Source organism: Ochotona princeps, chromosome 6 (assembly GCF_030435755.1).
Source record: "Ochotona princeps isolate mOchPri1 chromosome 6, mOchPri1.hap1, whole genome shotgun sequence".
Lineage (NCBI taxonomy): Eukaryota > Metazoa > Chordata > Mammalia > Lagomorpha > Ochotonidae > Ochotona > Ochotona princeps.
In genome coordinates this window covers 63,652,431-63,678,290 of record NC_080837.1, presented here as the reverse complement: position 1 = coordinate 63,678,290, position 25,860 = coordinate 63,652,431, and the positions used below count along the sequence as shown (strand labels likewise).

The 25,860-nt window shown below is 38.3% G+C and overlaps 2 protein-coding genes across 2 annotated transcripts in view; one reads left to right on the top strand and one right to left on the bottom strand.

Moving 5' to 3' along the window:
* Positions 1-217: 217 nt before the first annotated feature.
* MIS18BP1 (MIS18 binding protein 1) lies at positions 218-25,860 on the top strand. Its single transcript, XM_004584793.3, has 15 exons — positions 218-837; positions 3,483-3,967; positions 5,169-5,242; positions 7,202-7,332; positions 8,588-8,675; positions 10,203-10,360; positions 11,966-12,117; positions 12,778-12,856; positions 15,743-16,565; positions 18,877-19,049; positions 20,789-20,949; positions 21,842-21,990; positions 23,991-24,078; positions 25,465-25,522; positions 25,712-25,860. The coding sequence occupies exons 1-15, from the start codon at positions 306-308 to the stop codon at positions 25,810-25,812; spliced, it is 3,252 nt and encodes a 1,083-aa protein (XP_004584850.2). The 5' UTR covers positions 218-305; the 3' UTR covers positions 25,813-25,860.
* FANCM (FA complementation group M) overlaps positions 21,790-25,860 on the bottom strand; it is a 54,556-nt gene continuing 50,485 nt past the window's right edge. Inside the window, exons 25-26 of the mRNA XM_058666385.1 lie at positions 25,619-25,753; positions 21,790-21,980 (exon numbers count right to left, since the gene is read on the bottom strand). The gene's annotated coding sequence lies outside the window, so the exon portion shown is untranslated. The remainder of the gene's footprint in view (positions 21,981-25,618; positions 25,754-25,860) is intronic.

The window sequence follows — 25,860 nt, the reverse complement described above, 5'->3', positions numbered from 1 at the left end:
CTGCTTTTTGTAGAGAAATTTAAAGATCTTTTGATCATCTTGAAAAATAAAAATGTGACTAACAAAGAAAATTAGATTGCAGTGTGATTTGTGAGCTAAATCTGATTCTGCGCTTTTGTGAGTCAGTCATACTTGTGTGGAAAGCAGATAAATTCTAACACTTCCTTTTGCAGAAATGCATAGTAAAATTTCTTTTTTCATATTGAACTCCAGGTTTCTGAGGGCACCTACTGAAGTTCTTTTCAGAAAACATTGCTTGACTGAATTTCTGTTAGAGGAACTTGGTTGTTTTCTGCCTTTCCAAGATGATTGAAACACCTTTAAAACATCCGGGAATTCAGCTGTCTTCAGAGACATCTCGGAGGAAGAACATGCTGCTGGATGCCGTCTTTTTTGACAGCATTCCTTCAGGCACACTGACCCCTGTTAAAGATTTGGTGAAATATCAGAACTCTTCATTGAACTTGAGCAACCACCGAAAGAATCCTTTCCCACAAAAGGGAACTTGTAAGAGTAACAATGTATTTCAGTCTACCATGCTAGCAGAGCCTGCCAGCTCCAACAGTTCTTTTGATATCAGTGCTATCAAGCCCAACAAGAATGGATTTAAAAGTAAAACAGACTTTGAATCACCAGGAAAAATATTTCAGAGAATGAAAGAAAGAGTTCTGCAAAACAAGCTAGAACAGACAACAAGAGACAATAGCTTCCTGGAACAACTGAAAAGTGACAGTACTAAAACCTTCACTCTTGACAGACAGGAAAAAAGGCTCTTTCAGCGTACCTACCTCTGTGAAGAAAAGGAAAACAACAGATTGCATAGCATTTCTCTGAGAGGTAAGTCTTATTTATGTGTTTGCGAATGAGCTCTAATGTTTTCACTATTGGATGGGTTAGATAGCTGGTCAGGATATAGCAATGAACAAAATACACAGAAATCTCTGCCCCTTTGTAATTCACATACAAGTAATGGGTAGATACTTTTTAAATAAAATTATAGTTTAAGGTGAAAAACAAGAGAGCTGGAAAGATAGGAGAGGACTGCAATTTTCACTGGGATTATCAGGGTAGTGTTGATGAGGAAGTGGCAGTTGAGCCCCCATATTTGAAGGAAGTGGTGAACAGTCCCTGTTGTGGAGATTTGGGTCTGGAACCAGCTAATGGGAATGTTTTGTGCTGGGCACTCCAACATTTAGGAAGTTAGATTAAAGAATAGAAAGGCCTCAAGGAGAAGGCCACCAAGGAGATGATGAATAAGAAGGAAAAGTGTAAGAGCAGTACCACAGAATTCTAAAGAAATAGATTGCTTTAACAAGAGAATTATCTACTGTGTCTAATGCTGCAAGGATCAGAAAGATGCAGTGGGGGACACTTGCATTCCATGTTGGAATGAGTGGTCCTCCAGGTTTCTGCTGATGCCCTTATTAGATAGCAGATAATGGTCTAAGTCCTTGGGTTCCTGCCACTCACAAGGAAGTTTCAAGTGAAGTTTCTAGGTCTTGGCTTTGGCCTGTTTTTGCTCTAGCCATTGCAGACATTTGAGGAGTGAAACAGATTGAATCTATTTCTGTCTTCCTCCATTTCTGTCATTTTGCCTTTCAAATAAATGTTTTTTTTTTGTTTTGTTTTGTTTTTTTGTAAGTCGAGTCTTAGCAAGGTGGAGATCATTGGTGACTTTGATGAGGGTGGTTTTGGTAAAATGTTTAGTAAATACATGATTCTGGAGGGACGTGCGTTGAGCCACTCTTTGTACTTGGACACGTACCCAGCTAGTCTCCTGACATTAATGCAGTCCTTTCGGAGGCAGCCGATGAAGGCCCTTGGATTGCTTCTAGAATACCTGGATTGAATTCCTGGCTCCAGCTGTCCTGCCTCATCCATTGAAGGCATTTGGGGAACTAGCTAGCAGCTGCAAGCTCACTGTATCTGCCTATAAAATAAAAATTGAAAAAAATTAGAATATGTGAGAGAAAAGAGCAATTGAAAACTTTTTCTTAGGGGAATGAAGAATATGTATATGGGAAGTTAAAGTTTTATTGTCTTTATTGTTGGTGAAATAATAGCAAGATGTGAGCTGTTGGAAAGAACCTAGCAGGAAGGTAAAAACACCAGGGCTGGTGTGATGCCCTCATGTACTTGTCAGGGAGCAGAATCTAGTGCATAAATTGTGTTGGCTAGTTATACAAATAAATCATTAACAAAAAAGAAGACAGTGTGTTATATCAATACAAATACTGATGGGCTATTTTGGGGGGAGAAGATTTATTTATTTGGGAGGGAGGGAGAGAGAAAGACAAAAAGAGATGAAGTGAAAGAGATGAGAAATATCTTCCATTTGCTTGGTTCATTCCCCAAATGTCTGCAGTGGTGGGAGCTGGACTGGTCCAGAGCCAGGAATTTCTTCTGGGTCTCTCACATGGGTACAGGCATCCAAATACTTGGCCATCTTCCTCTGCTTTCCCAAGCTGAATCAGAAATGGAGCAGCCCAGATGGGCCACTGGTACTGCAGGTGGTGAGTTAACCCACTACAGCATGCCAGCTCTAATACCAAGAGTTTCTTCCCAGCTCCCGCACCACACCCCTCATCTTCTAAGTCTTTTGCTTAGAGTTCATGAATTGTAATGTGGAAAAGTTCATGTTTTTGTTTTTAATTTTAATTTTATATAAAAAAGTTTTCAGTGTAACACAATTTGTGTTCCAACTAAAATAAATAGAAAATTAGAGGGAGTATATAACTATCGTATTGCAAGCATGTAGTATAGTGGTCTGATCATTGCTGTCTGTAAGTGTCTTTATTTCAAGAACAGTGTCTTCACATGTAGGTTAAGCTATTGGCTATGATACTAGTATTTCATATGGGTGCCAGTCCAAGGCCCAGCTGTTGCGCTTCCAGTCCAGCTCCTTGCTAATTATCCTGGAAAACCAGTAGAAGATGACCCATGGGTAGACTTGGAGCAAGTTCCTGGCTACTGACCCGGCCTTAACTGGCCTATTGGGGAAGGAACCAGTGGATGGAATTCCGTAATCTCTATGTAACTCGGCCTTTCAAACACATAATAAATCTATTTTTTTATTTAAATACCAACTTACAAGAAAAGACAGTTTTGTCTTTTTGATGATTAATACAGTTTGACTTCCTCTTTAAAAAATCTCAGTTTAGCCCAAGAAGTTTCGAGTCATCAGATTTCCTTTTGGTTAAGCAGCAGGAAAAGAAAATGTTTCACAATGTAAATAATGGTAAAGTTTGTTTTTTAGTTTGTTACTGAACTGTCATATATCTAAATATTATATGCTGTGTGTATCTAGAAAGCATTTATTGTGGACAGAGTTTCAGTTGTGAAAATCAGGCACTCCTAGAAGACTGGGTGGGAGAGTGAGGCATTTTTATTCTGAAGTTTTTTTTTTTAATTGAACAGTTTTAATTAACTTCTTTCTCCAAAGATCCTTCCATAAATTTTGTTTTGTTTTATATTTTTTGCAGAATTTCCAATTCTGAAGCAAAAACAAGAAAATATTTCAGCTGCAGGAGTCTCTAACAAGACATTATCCAAAGCTCAGTTGACTAAAAAAATTCTTCACCCAAAGGAGAATATGATTGCAACCACTAAATCCAAAAAGGACACATTTATTTTAGAAAACACTGAGTCATCCTGTGAAAAATTGCAAAATACGAATGTTGAGAGTCTTAGTACAAACTGTGTTCCTATTAAAGGTTTCAATCCGTTAATGGTTACTGATAGTGAGGTAACAACGGAAGACACTTTGAAACAGGAAATTAAGGAGGGAAATGAAAAAGCAGCACCCAGAGGGATTGATCTTTTAGATTCCATGGAAGATACGTGTAAAATTGTGCTTGCAAGTCCAAGATTTAGTGTAGCTATACCTCGAAGGTCAAAAAGAATTGTTTCCAAACTGTCTCCTCCAAATATATTTCAAACAGCTACAAATGAAGTTAAAAAAACTCAGGTATGAAAACTTTTAAGGTACTTTTCTAGCTGTTAGTCAAGTATTTGTAATCTCAGATTTTCATTTTGTTGACAGTAACTTCATGTTTTGTTATTACTTACTGTAGCAACATTGTGGTCTAATGAGAAGAATTGGGCTGCAAGTAGGAAGATCCAAGTATTAATACTTTTCTTGTAGCAGGAGCTATGCTGTTTTAACAATTATTGCTTGTGGAAAGAACACTACATTCATTCCTGATCTTTATTTATTTTTTTCCCCGTGATCCTTGGAGTACTTACTATATTTATTTATTTTAAGATTTATTTGTTTATTTATTTGAAAGACGCAGTACCAGAGGGAGAAATTGATATCTTGCATCTGCAGGTTCGCTTCCTAAATGACTTCTAACAGCCAGCACTGGATTGGAGCCAGCTGCAGGAGCTGGGAACGCCATTCTGGTCTCCCATGTCTAGAACAGGAGTCGACACACATGGACCATCATCCACTGTCTAACTTAGTAAATTAATGGGAAACAGGTTCAGAAATGGAGCAGCTCAGATTTGAATTGTAACTCCAATATAGGATTCCATGGGCCATTCTTTGTTCTTTCCAGTTAAAGCTGCTCTGAAGCACTTACTGTCAGACTTTACTACTCTATCCCTTCTTGTTACGTTTGTCTATAGTGACCTAGTCATTATTTTGCATTTTTTAGGCATTTGACACCTGTTAATTTTCCTGCCATCTGTGGTGGTAGCAGCATCCATATAGATGAATCCAGCGCCTCTTCATCTTTACTGACCTTCAGCCTTTACCTTCCATACCAGCCATTCAGGACATAGAGCTGGGAATTGAGCCTAGGCATGCTCATACGTGACATGGGCATCTTAAGTGCTAGGCCAAATGGTTATCCCAGGACTTGATGTTATAATAAGTATCCTGGAATTTTACATGATTTGTCCCTAGTGGTTGACCTTAAATACTTGTAGTTATTTCTGTATTATAGAATGAACTAAGTATGAACTAAGTACAACAATTCATTCTCCTATGTTTGATCATATGTAAGAGTTTTACCTATTGGCCACTCAAAACAGAATGTGATTGCCAGCTTAATGGGAATTTGGGAGTATGGAATAATTTGAATTGTTTAGATGAGTATTTTCTTTTGTAATGTGTATGCTGCAAATAATACTGGAAATAACTTCTTTGTTTTATATTTAATTAGATAATCCAGCTGCAAGAATGGATGATTAAAGGTGTCAATGATAATACTGCTATATGTGTAGAAGGAAAACTGATGTGAGTATAACATTTCAAATGTTTAATAAAACTTGTCCTTTTCATGTAAGGCTTAAAAGCATTGTCCTATAGAACAACAACAACAAAAAAATAATGAGAGTATGAACTGAGGCAAAAAGTAAAATGTCATATTGACTGTATCAGCTTTATCTTTTTTTATTTTTTTGTTTTGGTTTGTAAGAAGATTTTTACGAAGAGGAGAGTTAGAGAGCTCTCTCTGCTTGCTGGTTTACTCCAAATGGTCACAATGGCCGATGCTGAATGAATCCAAAACCAGGAGCCAAGAGCTTCTTTGGGATCTCCCATGTGGGACCATGGTCCCAAGGCTTTGGACCATCCTGCACTGCTTTCCCAGGCCACAGGCGGAGAGGAGGATCAGAAGTGGAGTAGCCAGGACATGAACTGCTTTCAGGCTGAGGATTAGCTTGCTATGCTATCATGTAGGTCCCAGCGTCAGCTTTCTTGTTTTCCCTTTAAATGGCAGCTTAAATTTTTACCTGATATCATTTTTTTCTGTTGTGCTGGTAAGTGAAGTGGCATAATCATATTTTTGGCATAATATTTATGGCATGCATTTCAGTTCATATTTTCATATTTAAACTGGAACTACCAGATACAAATTAGTGATCTGGAAAATAAATCAGAATTATTTAATACTGCCTTACAGCTAAAGTTTAAGTGATTATTGCCACTTTTTAGTTTTCCCTAAGGAAGAGCATCATCAGATTTTTGCCTAGATCTGATACTCTGTTAGCACTGTTTCCTAGTTTTCCACTAGTTTCTCCTGTGTTAAAAGAAACTGTAACAACATAAGATAAAGATATCTTAAACTCAGTTTAAGTTACTTACATGAACATTTTTAAATTAGTATATAAAATCTGTGTTATCTACTCTATAGCTGCTTGCATTGTGCTCATTTTTTAAAGATTTATTTGTTTATTTATTTTAAGTTCTTCCAACTGCTGGTGCACTCTGCAAGTGGCACTGACAGCCAGCACTCAGCTAGGAGCCAAGAGCTTGTTCCAGGTCTCTTATCTGAGAGGCGTAGGTCCAAACATCTGGGTCATCTTCTGTTTTTCCTAGGCATTAGCAGGAAGCTGAATCAGAAGTGGACCATCCAGGTTTCAAACTGGTGACCATTTCGACTGCCTGCATTACACACATTGACTTACCTGCTCCACCACAATGCCGGCTTCCCATGTCCATTTCTTAGATGTGTGATATGCAATGTAGATTCCCATTGTTGCTGCTTACTACCCATGTTACTTGGGCAAATTACTTATCCTATTTCAGCCTCAGTTTTGTCATCCTGAATTCTTTTGAAAATTAAATGTTAATATTTGTAGTATTAGAGACAGTACTTTTAGATTTTTAAATAAAATAAAAGTCTGTTAAAACAGCGAAGTGTTTAAGAGAAGTAATACTATAAGGTATAATGTATGGGGATGGATGCAATGGCTCAACAGGGTAATCCTCATCTTTGCACCATATGAGTGCTGGTTGGTGTCCCAGTTGCTCTACCTCCAATCCATTTCTCTGCTTATAGCCTGGGAAAGCAGTGCGGGATGAACTAAAGCCTTGCGAACCTGCACCCTCATGGGAGATCCCAAAGAAGCTCCTGGCTGCTGGTTTTGGATCGGCTCAGCTCTGGCAGTTGTAACCATTTGGGGCATGAACCAGTAGATTGAAGGTGTCTGTCTCTCCTCTTTGTAAATCTGCCTTTCCAATAAAAATAAATTTTACTGACAGTCCAGTTTCTAGGTATGTATTCTGAGGATCACATTAGCCAAGCATTTGAGTTCTGCTGCAAGATTTGTCTTTCAAATGTTTTCAAATTTATTTTGCTGTTGCTGTAGCTGGAGTGAAAAAGTATTTATATTTGCATATGTATCTGTATAAATTGTGAGTACTAGTTAAGAATGATTACTTTGATTTAACTAGGCTATCTTTTTCTCCTAGAAACATGCCTAATATATATTGGCACAGTAATGTAATTAAAGAGCGGATTAAACATAATGAAGTTAGAACTATATCAGGCAACATTTATATTTTAAAAGGAATAATAGACCGGATTTCCATGAAAGAAGCAGGTAAATAACCATCATTAGTTAATAAATTATTATTTTAGTCAGTAAAACATTTTCCAACAGCAATACAGATTTCCAAATTTTTAAGTAGGTATTTAAAAATCATAAGTAAATAAACATTAACCATGTATGAATTTGAAAACACAACTAGAGTTAATTTTATGTTATCACCTTTATTGACACTTATTTTAAATAAGCTTTGTCATTAAAGTACTAAAGCAAAAAACTCCTTAAATTGTCTTATAGAAATAGTATAACTCTCTGATTTTCTGTTTCTGCTCTTTGTTGAACCTAACTGGCAGAACCCTGGTCCTTACCGGATTTACTTTCTGTCCTTGCATACTGCTGGTTATAGCTCAAGGTAGAAGGAAACACACTGAATAATTTATTTTAAATTTATTATTACCAATTTATCATTATTCCTTACTGGGTTTTTTTGTGCTATTTGGTATCGCACCGTATTTCAAAGATATCAATTTGGTACTTCACTCTTCTTTTAAAAAAAAAAATTAAATTTTTTCAAAAATCACATTTTGGGAGCTTATGGTATGCTTTCATGCATTAAGCCACAGCCTGTGACAATACCATTCCGTATGAATTGCTGTGTTTCCAATCCAGCTCCCTGCTAATGTGCCTGAGCTCATGACAGAAGGTGGCCCAGGTCCTTCGGCTCCTGCATCCAAGAGGCAGACTGGAAAAAGCTCCTGCTTTCCAGTTGGGACTGGCCCAGCACTAGCCACGGCGGCCATTTGGAGAATGAACAATCAGATCAGTGCTCTCTCTCTTTCTCACACTGTGTTAATCTGACTTTCAAGTAAAACACATAAATCTTTTGAAAATCAGCAGGGACATGAACTGGCACCTACATGGAATGTTGGCTTTGCAGGTAGTGGCTTTGTCCACTATACCACACAACCCGTATTCTAAAAGCTCACTCCTTCATGGTCTTCAGAAATTTGCTCCTGTTATACTGTTACAATGAGGAGTTCCTGACTAGTTTTTTAAATTGCTGTCCATTGCTTCTTCTCCACTTTCCCTGTTGTGCCATCTACTCAAATAGTCCATGATTTCCTTTTTTCTTTCATGCTCCAAGGGAATTTGCTTCATTAACTATTGACTCTTCAGTATCAGTGACAGTAACTGGCACTTAGTAAGCAAAAAAGTCTATGTTTCTTGAATGATTTCATAAATTAATGATGCTGTTTGTTACAATTCTGAGTTTTTGGATAATTTCTGTCTCTTATATATCCTTAAATAGGATATCCAAATTATCTCATAAGGAAGTTCATGTTTGGATTTCCACAAAATTGGAAAGAATACATTGACAATTTTCTGAAGCAGATAAGGTAAAGTATTAAGTTTTTAAAAATTAACTATTGACATATGATTTACATTCAGTAAAGCCCATTTTATAAAATTTAATGAGCTTTTACAGCTATGTGTGCTTCTTTAATGTAAAATGCTTTTAATTTTTATATTTGATTTTCAATAAAGTAGTTTTTAAGCTGTCCTTGATCTTAAAAGAATTTGAAAAGAAGTAATGTTATACTAGAATTTCTGTCTTTGTTAGGAATAGAAAGCAAATAAGACTTTGGATACATGTCAAGAAGTCCAGCTCAATTTTTCGAGAGGCACGTTATGTTAATTACTATAATTCTTTACTTCTTTTTTTTTTCTGGTTATTGATTGTCAGTAATTATAGAATGTTAGCAGTTTTGCAGACACAACAAAGAAAAAAAGCAAACACTGATTTTGATTTGATTAATTCTTGCGCTAGAGGAGTTGATAAGAGATTTTAAAGTTAATCAAAATATAGTATAGTAAATGCTTTATAATAATGGTTAACAATGTTTTCTGTAAAGGACCAGATAATAAGTATTTTAACTGCTTAACTCTGCGTTTATAGCAGAACAGCCATAGATGTTGTATGATTAACTAAGTATGGCTATGATTGAATTAATTGTTTATAAAATAGACAACTGGAAACATTTGTCAGTTTTCTTATATTATCGGCTTTAAGAGCAACTATAACAGCATAGATAGGAAGCATTTAGAGATTGTTTTGGAGTCTTTTCACTTAATACATCATATTTGTGTTTGGAGTCAGTAGAAGCTGTGGAGACTTCTAGCAGGTGTTCAGCATGGCAATGAACCTCTTGGGATACCTACAGACTGTTTTTGGAGTGCCCAAGTCTCAGTCCTAGCTGTGCTTCCCATCCTAGCTTCCTAGCCATGCACAGCCTGGGAGGAAGCAGGTGATAACTCATGTGGTTGTTTCCTTATTACCACATGGAATTCCCAGCTGCAGGTCTATCCCTGGCTTTTGCAGATAGATGGGAGATCTTCTTCATTTTGTCCTATCTCTTTCTCTACCATTCAAGTAAAATAAAAATGTAAGGTTAGGGACCTGGCGGCGTGGCCTAGCGGCTAAAGTCCTCGCCTTGAATGCCCTGGGATCCCATATGGGCGCCGGTTCTGGTCCCGGCAGCTCCACTTCCCATCCAGCTCCCTGCTTGTGGCCTGGGAGAGCAGTCGAAGACGGCCCAAAGCTTTGGGACCCTGCACCCGCGTGGGAGACCTGGAAGAGGTTCCCGGTTCCCGGCTTCGGATTGGCGCAGCACCGGCCCGTTGCGGCTCACTTGGGGAGTGAGTCATCGGATGGAAGATCTTCCTCTCTGTCTCTCCTTCTCTCTGTATATCTGACTTTGTAATAAAAGAAATAAATCTTTAAACAAAAAGAAATGTAAGGTTAAGTGCACTGTTTGCTGGGGCGGAAAGCCCTTTGCCTAAAAGATTTTTGTGGTTTTCTTGTTCCAGTTTTTTTTGTTTTTAAGAACAAATATTAGAAAAAAAATAATAATTGTTGGTTTTAGGACTAGTGAAAGGAACAGGAGAAAGACCAAACAAAACCAGAAAAGTGAAAGATTTGTTTCTGACCTAAGAAAATCAGTGAAAAATGATGGAGGAGAAGGCCGAACAACCGTCCTCCGGAAGGCCAGCAGCACGTATGACCTGGACAGTGATAACTCAGGTAGGTTTAGCTTTTCTTCTTGGACAGCATGGAGGTAAATTTTTACATTTGCTTTACATTGTTGAGCATTTATAATGTATTGTGTTTGGCTTTATATAGGCATAGAATTCTTGCTTTTCAGCTTTATCAGCACAATGGAAAAGTAACTTCAATGTTGATTGCTGTGCATCAACATTTAAATTTACTTCTTTAAGCCTTTTGGGAGCATAACTTTAGTTTAACAGTTTAAAAACCCATGTCCTATATAGGAGTGCCTAGGTTTAAATTCCAGCCTGGGCACCAGACTACCCTGGGAGGTAGCAGGGTGTCTCATGTAATTGAGGTCTTGTCATCCAGGTTGGATACCTGGGTTGTATTCCCAGGTCCTGCCTCCAGCCCGGGCCTTAGAACACCCTCAGCTATTATGGAATGTTGCTGCTCTTGCATTGTTTGTCTACCTCTCCTTTCTCCTCTTCATAATAACAATTTACAAAAATTAATAAATATCAGGGCTGGTGTGGTGGCATAGGACACTGATTCTCTACCTGCAGTGTCAGCATTCCTTGCAGAAAAGATTTACAGAGAGAAGAGAAACAGACCTTCCATTTGCAGGTGTGTACACACACACACACAGGGCTAATGGAAAATAGATAGGAACTGGTGCGCATATGGGAATCCCAGCAGTTGCAATGGGAGGATTAGCCAATTGAGCCATTGTGCCGGGCCCTGCTGCACTTTTTTTTTTTTTTTAAAGATTTATTTTATTTTCATTACAAAGTCAGATATACTGAGAGGAGGAGAGACAGAGAGGAAGTGGAGCTGCCAGGATCAGAACCAGCAGCCATATGGGATCAAGGCGAGGACCTTAGCCACTAGGCAACGCTGCCGAGCCCCCCTGCTGCACTTTTAATCCAGCTCCCTGCTAACGTTCTGGGGAGAGCAGCACAAGGTGGGGCTCAGTTCCTTGCATCCCTGCACCCATGGCAGAGACCTGGAAACTCCTGGCTCCTGGATGCTGCCTTCAGATCAGTTCAGTTCTGGGCATTACAGCCATTTACTGAGTGAACCAGCAGGCAGAATACCTCTCTTCTCTCTGAAACTGTGCCTTTGAAATAAGAAAAATAAAATAAATCTTAAATAAGTAAATAAATAAATAAACAATCATCTTAAGAGCAGACTTTAAACACATTGGTTAAGATGTCTGAATCCCAAGCTTGGTGTGATGATTTAGTTGGCTAATCCTCTCCCATGCAAGTGTCAGGATCCCTTATGGGTGCCAGTAAGCTTTAGTACTCTGTGTACATAAACTAGCAATTATAGTTTCTTGTGCCCCAGAAATATAGAGAAACAATTACTACTTTGTATTTAGTTGGCATGCAGTTAGGATTAAAAGGGGTCTGTATTGAGAAAATGGATTAACCTTACTAGTCTACCCTTAGATTTGAAAGGAGATTGTTGGATTGAATAAAACATGAACCTATACAGAGTGATTCCAGATAAAACTGCTTGATATCATGTTAAAATTAGAATGAATATTTGTAATATTGGGTTAGACAGATTTTATTTCAAAATCTTTGGGAAGACCTCTCACCTCATTTATTAAAAGCCCCATTTTTTAAATTGCAGAACTAAAGAATAACAAGCACAGTGGTTTACCAGGAACTGCAGAATTAAACATTTGCCATGGTGATCGCCAAAAGAAACCACTTGTAAGACGCCAAGATGACCAAAAAAGTAATACCATTCAAAATGGAGGAGGGTATGACTTGCCTAATCAGGTAAGATAGTACTACGTGCTGTGTGCTGGTACTTGGAGAGGTGAAGCAGTGGCACTGAAAAGGTACAGAATTAAATCCTAAGACATGAATTTTGTTAAGTATCAACTTTTCATAAACTATGGGACAGTTAGGTAAATGATACGGTATTTATTTTCCCAGTCTGTCATTGATAGAACAAAGCTTTTGGTCTTTGAGTAAAGCTTGAGTTAGATATAAAAAGCACTTTAAAATTCACAAAGAATTGTGGCCAGCACTGTGTTGCAGTGGGGTAAGCTGCTACTTGAAATGCCTGTCTAATGGGAGCACTGATTCAAGTCCCAGCTTCTCTACTTCGACTCTAGCTCCATGATAATGCACCTGGGACTGCAGCCTAGCTCCTGGCTTCTATGGCCTTCTGGGGAGTGAGCCTGCTCAGGAAGATTTTTCTTTCTGTTTGTTCTCTCTGGTCACTCACAAAATAATGCAATTAGTAAGGGAAATAATGTAAGATAACAGATAACACATGTGTTTAAAGCTCAAGTTCTGGCCAGTGAGTTACTGAATTCTTCTGCTGATGAAATTTGTAGAACAAGGATCAGGAAGCTTATGTGCTTGATGAAGACTGAGAATGTTTGAAAGCATGTTTAGATAGTTAAAACCAGTATGTCTTTTGTTTTGAAGGAATTAGGTGGAAGAAATAAAAAGTTGCCTTCAAAGAAACTAAACAATTTTGAAACGATAATTGAAAGTCAGAACCAAGGTAATATATCTTTAATAGTTTGTAATGGTGCATATGAAATTATTTAAAATGTTTTTTTTCCTCTTTTTTTTATTATTATATTTTGGCAATCTTTACATTGTTAATTAGGGTAAAAAGGTACGAGGGCTATAGGAAAGTGGGTAAGACCACTCTTTCCCTATTGTTTCCTTCATATATCTGAGGTAAAGGGAATATTGAGGGAGAAGCCCCACCTAGTCTCCCACCCATGCTCTGAGATCCTTGCTCAGGTGGTTTTGATAGTTCACCAGTTACGAATCACTGCCAGTCTCGCCACTCCAGGCATGATGAGGCTGTTGAAGAATCCCCTGATTGGCATAGTCCATATCATAGCTTCTCCCTTTGTCCAGTATTTCGCTGCCAACATATAGCTGAGGTGGTTGATTGACCTGTTCTATCTTCCATCTTTTCTTGGTTAAGGTTCTGAGTCCGCCATTTCAATTAAGGCAATCCCCAAAGAAACTTTGAGGTATTCCCAGACCAGATTCCTATATTTAATCTGATAAAAGTTATTTCCTAACCTATAGTGATAAATTACGGTTTTGATTATTTTATTTTGTTATTTTTACATAAGATTACTTACAGATTTTTCTTTTTATCTGAAAGCTAAGAAATTTTGTTGATCAGAAAGTCATTATTTTAAATATGCTTGTAAGAAGGGTTAAAGAATGAATTGCTTTTATAAATTAATGCATTGATTTACTGTTGTGCACGTGTGGATATTGGATATCCTACCTACCAAAATTAAAGCCTTTTTTTCTAAATAGTAACAAATTTGTAAGTCTCATGTTGAATTAAATGTATCAGTACATTGGCATTTTCTGATTTACTTCTTACACATGGAAAGAAGTGAAAATAAACCTAAGCACTGGAAGAAGTGCGATTCCCTGGACAACTAGGTGCCTATGCATTAGGTTCAAGCATTGTGTAGACCTCACCCTCTCTCCTCTCGAGAGCCCCCCACTCCTGGCTCTCAGAAGTGCTTTCCCTTCCCTCTTCTTTGCCCACACACCTGGTCCCTTCGTAGATAAGCTTGTCTGTCTCCAATAAATAAATAAGTAAATACAATATTAAATATAGACTGATTATTCATTCAGATCGATTAACTGACTAGAGATATTTCCAGTATAAATACAAATATTCCCAATCTAAAAGTTTTGCTAAATATTGGGATGTACAAAATTTTTTTTTTTTTTTAAAGATTTATTCATTTTATTACAGCCAGATATACACAGAGGAGGAGAGACAGAGAGGAAGATCTTCCGTCCGATGTTTCACTCCCCAAGTGAGCCGCAACGGGCCGATGCTGGGCCAATCCGAAGCCGGGAACCTGGAACCTCTTCCGGGTCTCCCACGCGGGTGCAGGGTCCCAAAGCTTTGGGCCGTCCTCAACTGCTTTCCCAGGCCACAAGCAGGGAGCTGGATGGGAAGTGGAGCTGCCGGGATTAGAACCGGCGCCCATATGGGATCCCAGGGCTTTCAAGGCGAGGACTTTAGCCGCTAGACCTCGCCTCCGGGCCCGAAATTTTTTAAATTCCTAATTGAATACTTATATTAGTTTTGCATGTGAAATTAGAAGAAAAGGCTTTCTTCAGAATATGAAGACATAATGCCAGTGAAAATCTTGTGCAGTTTTTTTAGTTCATTCTGAGTGATACCACTTTTCCAAGAATTGTGATGTAGACACTTTGTTCTTTAGCATTCAGTATTATTTGTTAGTCTCTTTCATTTTGCTCCTCTTGAGAGTAATATATGTATCAATTGTTATGTGTCACTGTGATGATTTGGTGATTGATTCGTTCATTTACAGTTTACATATTTATAATTACAATGGATAATTTGAAGGTATAATTTGTTAGTTTCACTCCTAGATTCTTAAGTTTCAAATTAGAAAACTGCTTATTTTCTTTTCTTTAGTAAGTGACATGGTATAATAAAGAATACCAAGTACGATTACAATTTTGATTCTTTTCCCACAATAATTTATGGAGTTTGGGAAGATTGAGCATTATGGTTCTGTGACCACCAAAGGTGATGAGGGTAGAACTTGGCAAACAGAATTCCATGTTATCATATCTGCTTCCTTAAACTAGCACAGATCCTGTTTCATATATTACTTGAGTCTTTAAGGTTTTAGTAACTCTAATTTATTATCTTAGCTTTCCTAAAGAATTTACCCCTAGAGTTGATTTAACAGATATTTACTTAATTTTTTTTAAAGATTTATTTATTTTTATTGCAAAGTCAGATGTATATAGAGAGGGGGAGAGATAGAAATATCTTCCGTCCAATGACTCACTCCCTAAGTGACCACAATGGCCAGTGCTATGCCAATCTGAAGCCAGAAGCCAGGAGCTCTTCCGGGTCTCCCAGGCGGGTATAGGGTATGAAGAAACTTAGAAAAAAATAAAAGGCTTTCATTCAATTGAAGAATCAGGGGCAAGTTTATGGACTAGGTGTGTTGGAGAATAAAACCAAAGCAGATAGTTGTTTGCTTTCGTGGATGAGTGAAGAAGACTTTGCAAGTAGAGGGACATTAACAGAATAGTTGAGAATGAAAAATTCTAGAAACAACAAATGGTCTTAGTAAATATAAACAGAACACAACAAACATTGGGAACTATATCAGGAATCAGGTAGAAGAGTGTATATTATCAGTAGACTGAGGAAGTTATTTGCATAAAAATTTAATATATGTTTGCAGTTGAAGGGGCAGTGATTTGTAGACTTGTGTTTTGGTAAAATTAGTATGACCATAATGTAATGGATATTGTGAAAAAAATATTTTGTGGAAATATTTTCTCTATACTTAAATTTGTTTATAACTAATTTGGTATTTCATTATTTTTTTTTCTTATGAAATTTAAGAGAGAACTGAAGAATTGAATGTACCCATTGATATTCTAACTTCAAGAGAACACTTTTTCTCAGATGAAGAAAGAAAACACATGACTGTTAATCCAAAAAAAGCTTGTATTTTGGTAACGCCGCTTAAATCTATGAAAGCTATAGAGCAAAGGTGCAAGAAGTATAATCTGTCCTCTGCCACCATCACGGCAGTAGCAGAGTGTCAAAGGGAAAGAGAACCAGACTTGAATGAAACTGTAAGTCTTGTTAGTAAATCCACAGAGACTCTAGAAAATGCCTCTGAAGATAGTGTGGGCCATAAAAGTAAAAACAAAGATGATTGGAATGAGTGTGATTTTCTCACTCTCAACCCACAAATAAAAATACGTAGCCCTAAAAACAAGCAAATGGGCACCTTGGACTTGAAAAATACTAGGTTGTTATCAAAACTAGAGAAAATTGAAAACCAAGTATCTGTCCCATCTGACCAGTCCTTTTCAGATTTGACAAGTGAGGAGAATGAAGTAGAAAGCAAACTTAGAAGAAAAGTTAGGGTTGATAAACCCAGAACAAGAAAAACCAAGGAAGCTATGGTACAACTGAGAAAAACCACAGGCAACACCACGAGGGTTACAAAATCAGAAACAGATGAAAGTGACACTGAATATTTTATTAAACAAAAGAAAGCTAAATCTTCTGCAGAGACTGTTCAGAAATCCAGTGTTAGGAATGTGCTTCCAGTTGTTGAAGGATCTGATAAGACTAAAAGGTATCCCTTGGAATGTTTGCCTGGTTTAAATCAAGATGAAGAATGGAGTGAGAAAGAACTGCGTAAACTTCATTGGTAAGTAGTTCAAGTTGAGTGAAACAAAACAGTTCATCACAGGACTGATTTAATGACTTCTGACCATTGACACTATGATGGTGGGACTGATTTGCTGAGTAAATTTGCTGATGAGCCAGGTATAAAAATTGGAACTGGCTACTAATTTGACAAGCAGTTTCAGCAGTGTGGTGGTATTAGATCATCTTTGAGTGATGAAGAATGTATGGGATCCTCAGGAGCCGTGAGGTGACTTCAGGGTCCTGCTGGAGTATTTCTGCCCCCACCAGTCTGGGATTGGGAGAGGTTCTAATGGAGGAGCTTAGGAACTCCTCTGTTGGGACACAGTCCCTGCAGGTGAGGGCAAGAACCAAGAAAGGGAGCAGCCCAGACCAGGCCAGGTAATGGTACCCACTGGCATACCTTCAGCTCAGATCTGGAGTGAGCCAGGCTAGGCCAGTTCATGTTACCTGCTGGCAAATCCGAGAACCAGAATGGTGTGTGAATCAGGCCAGTTTGGGCTGCAATACCATCCAGTTTACATTAGGACCGTGACTGGGGGCTGCCTGGGCTGGGCTGGGCTAATTATTTGACTAGGTTATCTATGTCCTTTAATCTCTCTGTGTGATAGAAACCTCATATGGCCTTGTAACAGTTCACATTTTCAGCTTATTTTGAGTGCCATTATAGTGATAGTTTGAAGTGAGCCAATAAGAATATTTGCCATTTGGAAATTGGTAAATACAAATGATGGTTTCTTACTCCAGAGAGCTGCTCTTTTTTTTTTTTTAAGATTTATTTTTATTTTATCACAAAGTCAGATATACACAGAGGAGAGACAGAGAGGAAGATCTTCCATCCGATGATTCACTCCCCAAGTGAGCTGTAACGGGCCGGTGCTGGGCCAATCGGAAGCCGGGAACCGGGAACCTCTTCCGGGTCTCCCACGCGGGTGCAGGGTCCCAAAGCTTTGGGCCGTCCTCAACTGCTTTCCCAGGCCACAAGCAGGGAGCTGGATGGGAAGTGGAGCAGCCGGGATTAGAACCGGCGCCCATATGGGATCCGGGGCGTTCAAGGCGAGGACTTTAGCCGCTAGGCCATGCCACCGGGCCCGAGAGCTGCTCTTAAAACCTAGCAGCAGGACATTTCGTTCAGCTGTGATGCCATCTCCCTCATCTGAATACTTGGGTTTGATACTTAGCTCCTTCTCTTGTTTCCAACGTTTGCTAATACAGATCCTGGGAAGCAATAGAAATGGCTCACTGGGTCCCTTCCACACTGTTAGCACTGGATGTCTAATTTGCGGACTGAACTAGTAAATGGGAGCTCTTTGTGTCTCTTACCAAAAAAACAAACAAAAAAAATCAGTCCTACACCTCACTGTGTGAAACCTACATCCGCTAATTGGATTCTATGTCAAGATAAAAATATGGTAATTCCTTTTTATCCATGGGCATTGGCTCCTCTCATCCTCCCCCGAGTGCCAAGATTGACATAAGTCCGATAAATCAAATGGTCTAGCAGTTACTGTGCACAACCTATGCACATCCTCTTATATACTTTTTTTTTTTTAAGATTGATCTTATTTTTATTACAAAGTCAGATATACTGAGAGGAGGAGAGATAGAGAGGAAGTGGAGCTGCCGGGATTAGAACCAGCGGCCATATGGGATCAAGGCGAGGACCTTAGCCACCACGCCACGCTGCCAAGCCCATCCTCTTATATACTTTAAATAATTTCTACACTTTCACCTAATACAGCATTTGTAAATGTTATACTGTATTGCTTAGGGAATATTGACAAGAAAACAAGTTCTGTACATGTGTGCAGTTATAATTATCTTTTTATTAAGCTTTTACCTTTGTGACAGCTAGTTGAAATGAATGTATGTTTTGTCACATACACAGTATTTGAAATCAAAGTACAGCATAGTTGGCATAACACCATTAGAACAGACTGCATCTGCAACTTGAAAATCCAAAATCTAAAACGCTCTAAAATTTGAGTAACAAACAATTTGCAATGCCAGAGGTCTGCTAAAGACTAAAACAATAATTAGACTTAGAAAAGGCCTGTTGAACAATTAGGAATGACTTTGTAGATTTAATAGAATACTACAAAATAGAAGGCATCTAATATGTAAGATTACATGTTCATATTTTAACCACTGCAGTATGTTACTGGATGGAAAGAGTATTTTTTTGTTCCAAATAATGAATGATTATGGTAAGATTCCATTCCCCCAGGGAAGTGTTCTGACTCGCTGGCATGCTTCCTTAGTTATTTTTACTGATTTGAATGTTTCTTTTTAACTGGTTTGGTCTTCCACAGTGCCGTTGCATCTCTTCCAAAGCACAAGCCTGGTTTCTGGTCACATGTAGCTGTCACAGTAGGTTCTCGGTCTGCTGATGAATGTCAGAGGAAATATGTGGAAGACCCTCGAGAAAATGGATCCCAGAAGCAAGTCACTAAGACAAAGGCAGCCAATCCAAAAGGCCAAAACGGTAACCTTTGTAACAGAAATGGTGACTTCTAATCACTCACTGGGTATCTTGTACATTTATCCATGAGTCTTGGTATTGGTATAGTCTTAAACTATTAAAGCTATGAGAAACATCAAAGATTATGAAGTTTTCAGGCTTACTTAGTTAAAGCTTTCTAGCTTAGCACCGTTGCACTTTGAATTCATTCTACGAAATCTACAGTTGGTTTTAGATACTTTAGCATATGAATCATTGTTTTATTAATAAGACCCTTCATAATTCATGAGAAAATGAAGAATAGAGTTTTCATAGTCCCAAGATGATATATTCAGGGCCAGGAAATTCTTACAAGTATGTTGCAGCTGAGGTAAACCCTTGGGAACTTACTCTGTTGATAAAGTATGAGGCCAGTGAACAAGTTGAGACAGTATTTGATTGTTAAAGATTTATCTGTTTATTTGAAAGACAGAGAAGGAAAAATAGATCTTCTACCTACAGTGGCCAAAATAGCCAAAAGGCAGGAGTTTTTTGAGTTCCCTAATGTGGATGGCAGGGGCCCAAGCCCTTGGGCCATTCTCTGCTACTTTCCCTAGGCCCATTGGCCTAGGGAACTGGATCAGAAGTGGAGTAGCCAGGAAGTGAACCTGCACCTGTTTGGGATGCAGGTATAGCAGGGGGCAGCTTTCTCTGTGATGCTGCAGTGCTGGTTCCAAGAAGGTGCTTTTTAACAAAGTTATTAAAGTGAACAGACAGCTTTCAGAACCAAGTGGCTCAGAGGAACTTCCCAAAATAAAAAGGCTTGTTGAACAGAAAGAAGGGTCATGGGAAAGCAGCCAAGAGCAAGAAAAATCTGTTGAAATGATCTGGGGTTTTCAACCATCTGGAAAGTTTGTACAGGCTCGTTTAAGAAATTTGGTCATCTTGTTGTATCTTATCCTGCTGTGTTAGCTCTCATCCCTCTCATTTGGTCAGTCTTAGTTCCAGTTGTTTCCATCCCCATATATCTATTTTTAATTTTTATATTTGAAATTTATTGTACAATTCTATATAGTCTGGGGTTCCCCCCCCTCAGTTTCCACCCCCGCCCCATATTTTTTTTAAAGTAAAGGTCTTGGCTTTTATCCTTTGTGTGGTCACAGCTGGCGAGGGCAGGAGCTAAGAGCTTAGTTTGGGTCTCCCAGGTGGGTACAGCAACCTGAGGACTTGGTCCATCTTCCACTGCTTTCTCAGGTGCAGGAAACTGGGTCAAAAGTGGAGCAGCTTGGATTCAAACTGGTACCCATATGGAATGGTGGCTTTGCAGGCATTAATTACACCTGCTATAAAACAGCAGCCCCCGGGATTTCGCTTTTTAAGTTATATAATTTTTGCAAGGTTGTGCACGACTTTGTGTTGCTTAGTAACAAGAAGCTGCTGTTCTTGCCGTATAGCCCCCCCACTTAGCTGTCTACCCAAGTCTAACCTTTCTCTCATATGAAGCTTTAGAGTATCCAGTATCCCTACAATAATTCGATTAGATGTACATTTATTTGTGTGTATATATAATATTTGCAGAAGATAGCTTTTCTCATAGCATATAAACTTTTAAACTTTGTGTAATCTTTGTTTCTTCATGATTGCAATGTGAGCTAATCATAGTGCACACATGTCAGTGTTAAAAAATCATTTGTGATACAGGAGACTTAAAGAGGCATTTAACTTTATAGAGCATTTGTTGTAGTTGACCAAATCCTTATCCAAATGTCTTACTGACTCTCAAGGTAAGCGAGGTGATGGTGACAAGAAGCCGACTGTCAAGATAACTGCCAAAGTAGGAACTCTTAAAAGGAAGCAACAAATGAGGGAATTTCTGGAACAGTTACCAAAAGATGACCATGACGATTTTTTCAGCACAACACCTTTGCAGAATCGGAGAGTGCTGGTAAGAATCTTTAAACTTCAAGACCATTTTCTTTTTCATATTGACTTTTTTATTTTTACATGTGGTTAGGTTACAGTACTAATATCTCGGTCAGTGAGCCTCCACACAGGTGTGAGCAAAGCACAGTAAAAAATGTTAGGAGGGAGATTAGGTGACAGTAATACAATATTGACAGATCTCAATATATGATTTTATACTTTGAAAAATAATATACCAAAAAAATAATAAACTAAGTAACTATAGTTTTCTTTTATCTATACCAGAGGTTAGCACAGTATGGCCTTCTAGGCCAAATACAGCTTATCACCTGTTTTTATAAGCAAATATGATTGCAACATGCAATGCCTATTTGTTTACATATTGTCTACAGTGTTACAGAGGCTGGCTTAAACATTATGGACTACTAAGCCTAAAATATTTTACTTAAAGTTTTATTTATCCTCCTATTTGCTGATCATTCTCCGAATGGCTGCAACAGCAGTGTGGCCCATGCTGAAACGTGGAGCTTGGAAGTCTGTCTCGGTCTCCTTCTCAGGTGGCAGGGACCCAAAGCTGTCTGCTGCTGCCTTCCTGGGCATATGAGCAGGGCTGGTAGGGCTCCAGCCACCCTTATGGGATGCCGGCATCCCAGGGAAAGGCTGGTCCTGCGTTGCTGCAGTGCTGGCTACCCCCACCCCTCACGGCAGCAGCTCAGCTGGTAGAAATTGGGGATACTGTCTCTTTTAAACAAGAGAAATTCATTTTTTTAAAGAAACTAAGCTTTTATCATCTATCTAGTACTGTTGTTATCCAATCTAAAAAATTATAAGGCAAAGAATTTAGCTACCAGAAAGCATCATATGGTGAGAAAATCTATATTTATTAGTGCCTGTTGATAATGTTTACTTTCTAGTTGCCAAGTTTCCAGTACAGTCAAGATGATGATGATACGTTGCCAAATATGGACAGAAATCCAACAACTCCATCTTCAGTTATCTTTCCATTGGCAAAAACTCCTCAATGTCAGCATGTCAGTCCTGGCATGTTAGCCTCTATAAATAGGTAAACATTAATGCATATGGTATGTCAGTCTTTCGCTTTAGCATATTGCAGAACACACATTTCAGGCTTGTAACGCCTTTAATAGGAAGAATAGTCAAAAATAATCAGCAATGCATAGTTCCTAGGTATGAGGAACAGATGATTTCAGTAATTAGGGTTGTTATTCCATGTGGATGGATGTTGTACATATAAAAATTTAATAAGTAAATAAAGGTCAGAGCTAGGCCCCACCAGTGGTGCCAGCATCCCATATGGATAACATTCTGAGTCCTGGTGGCTCCATTTCTGATCCAGCTCCTTGGTAAATGGCCTGAGAAAGCAGCAGAACTTGACCCAAGTGCTTGGGCCCCTGCACCCATGTGGGAGACCTGGATAAAGCTATTGGCTTCAGAGCAGCCCAGCTGTGGCTGTTGCAGCAGTCTGGGGGAACGAACCAGTAGATGGAAGAATTATAACCTCAGAATAGTGAGTAGTTTTGTTTTTTTTCCCGAAGACATTTATTTGAAAGGCAGAGTTATTGAGGATGAGTGGCAAAGACAACAACAAATGTCCAGCCCCAAACCAGGAGCTCCATCTGGATCTGCCGTGTCAGTGCAGAGGCCCAAAGAGTTGGATCAGAAGTGCAGCAGCTGGGACACGAACTGTCACCCAGGACAGGATGCTGATGTTGCAGGCTGTGGTTTAATGTGTTATGCCAGTGCTGGACCTGAAACAGCCTTTCTTAACTATGTTCTAAAATCCAGAGACTAGGAAAGGGAAGATGAAGTCATCCATAAACCGAAATTGAAAGCTTTTACTTAGCAGCAACCACCAGAAACAATCAAAAGACAGAAAAGAACATGTACACAGACTAATTTCTTTTATTTGTATAGCACTCCTATACATCTCAAGGGACACTTCATCCATAAAACAGAAGTCAGGCCTAATTGCTAAGACTTAATGAAAAGAAGAGATTAAAGAAGTTTGCCTCATTTCATAGATACTAGGAATACAAGAAAAATATAATTATGAATTAATACAAGACTTGCTAAGCTAGATTCAAAACCTACAGAGCTGGAAGCTGGAAATTTCATTTTCATCAGCATATTCTTAAAGTGATAGCAAGATTTCCACCTTTACGGGAAGGTAAATGAACAGGAAAAAAGAGTAAATGGGGTGCCAAAAGGGAGGGTCTTTTTGTTTGTTTCTGTTTTTAAATAATTAATTTGAGCTACAGGAACAGACAGATCTTCCATCTGTTGGTTCAGTTCCCAAAGGGCCACAACAGCTGGGGCTGGCTAGGCAGCAGCCAAGAGCCTAGTGCTTGGGACATCACAGGCTGCTTTATGAGGCACATCAGAAAGGAACTAGATCAAGAATTGAAGTAGCCAGGACATGAACCAGCACCCATGAAATACCAGTGCTGTAGGTACTGGCTTTATCCACTGCACCACAATGCTGGACCCGAAAAGCAGTCTCAGTGAAAGGGGTTAGTGTTGTGGTAGAGTGGGTTAAGCCAATGCCTGTGGCATCGACATCCCCAGTAGACTCCAGTTCATGTACTAGCTGCTTCACTTGATCCAGACCCCTGATAATGTGCCTGGCAGAGCTGTACACGATGGCCCAGGGCATGGCTTTGGCAAACTATATGGGAAACTCAGTTGGAAGAACCCCCCCTTCTCTCCATCTCTCAACAACTGATTTTCAAATAAATAAATATACCTTAAAAGAATACTCAGAGTTTTGGAAAAGAGGCAGTAAGTAAAGATTAGAAAGCATGTAGGACAATGAAAAATAAGCAGAACACAGTTTCTTAAAATATTCATGTTCCGTGTTTTTCTTCAAAATATTTTGAGTATTTTGTCCATCTCTGTAGGCATACCTTTGCTGTCTAAAATAGAAAGGAAGCTGTAGTGTTTATAGATTCAAAGAGATTTCAAATTAGCCTGTCATTTACTCTTTAATCTGTAGAAAAAATATGATAGTTAATGTTCATGCGAAATTATTTTTTATTGAAACAGGAATGATTGTGATAAATATGTTTCTCGTATACAAAAAACCCATAAAAGTAATGGTGGTGTTGTATGGGCCAATATCAAGAAAGGAACAGTAAGTATTCTTTTCCTAGCTTACCTCACACCTGTTGAACAATCATATATATGATAAATTATGGTAGATTTAAGTCATGTTAACAGTCCTTGCCCTCAAGGTGCTTATAATCTAAAACAGGTATAATGTGAGCTGTGAATGAAATTAGAATTACCATGGCAGGTAATAGACTGAAGGTAAAAATTTTCATTTAGTAAATGAGGTAGAGTAGGAAAAATATATACATGCTTGAGAAAAATATCTGTAACAGGACACAGAGGCTTGGTGTACATTCACTGATGGGAGATACTAAGAAATTTCATCAGATTCTAAGACACGCTGAAATAGCTTCAAATGGTTTTTTTGTTTGTTTTTTTTTTGTTTGTTTTGTTTTTCAAATTTAGCACATTCTTTTTACATTCTAACATTTAAAATTCAATTACAGGTAAATTTTAACTTAGAATTGCCTTAATTGGGTGATTTATATCCCAAGAAGAAAAGATTAGGAGAACATTTTATTCTCTTGGTTTTTGAAATTTTAAGCAGATGAACAGTAGGTTTCTTGATGTTTGAACGTGAAGTTCCAGAGATAGAGTTTCCATCTACCTTCCAGATGGCTGCAAAGGCAGGACAGACCAGGAGCTTTGTCACCAGGGTGGCCAGGAGCCAAGTTCCTGGGCCACATTCTGCTGCTTTCCCAGGCCATTAACAAGCGCTGGACTGGAAATGGAGCAGCCAGGACATAATCCAGTGCTCGCATATTATGCCACTTTCACAGCCCCGCTAATCTCATTCTGCATTGTATGACACTGGGAATAAGGATTAAATAATGTAATGTAAATAAAATGTAATTGATTTTGAGAACTAAATGGTATAATTAATATAGGAAAAGCATATTTGTATCCTGGACGAGGAACATAGGTTTGCATTTCCAAATTTTTCAAAAAATGTTCCGCTTAATACAGGGGCATATTCTGTTATATTTGCTATTTGATTCTTTTTTTAAAAGATTGCTAGCTATGGCTAATACTTTGGAGATGACTGATCCAATACATGTAAGCATATACTGAATTGTAGCCAAGAACTTAACCTGAAGTATAGAGAATTAAAATCTTACTAAAGTATGGCGTTTACTGTTTGGGTTACCTTTTCTAGTTACTGTTGTAATCACATAAACAAAATAAGTACTTTGTACATTTAGTCCTTTCAGAAGTGCAGAGATTGCCTTTAAAGACTGTCCCTTGAGTTCCTATTAATTCCTTTTGGTAAGATTTGCCAGTAGTGAGGAATAACACTGAATTCGTTCTAAGTACATATTGAAAATATTATACTGTGGGGATAAATTTAGTTTGGTTTTGGGGCAGACATCACAGAAACTAGCATTTAGCTATTTCAACTCTTTTATAGGTTGAAACTCATGTCTCACCTCAGGCAACATCAAGAAGAAAAACCCTGTTTAGCAAAGGTAATTTATGTCTTTGTCTTACGGCTTAGTGCTCTCAGAGAACTAAGTCTTTTATTTCAGTGGTATTAATAGTCATGCTCAAGTAGAGAAACCTACCATGGAGTTGATGTTTTCAATTTTCTTGGAGTCACTTTGGAATATATATTATGGGATACATATTAATCCTTCCTATTAAATTTCTCTTCACAGATTTAGGAGAAAACTCTGGTGTTGGAAAGCTGTTCACTAATGCTGTGGAATCAGATGAGGAAGAGAAAGATTATTATTTTTCAAACTCTGATTCTGCGTAGCAAAAATAAGAAAATATGACTTCTAATAAAGCAGTTTGTATATTGGTA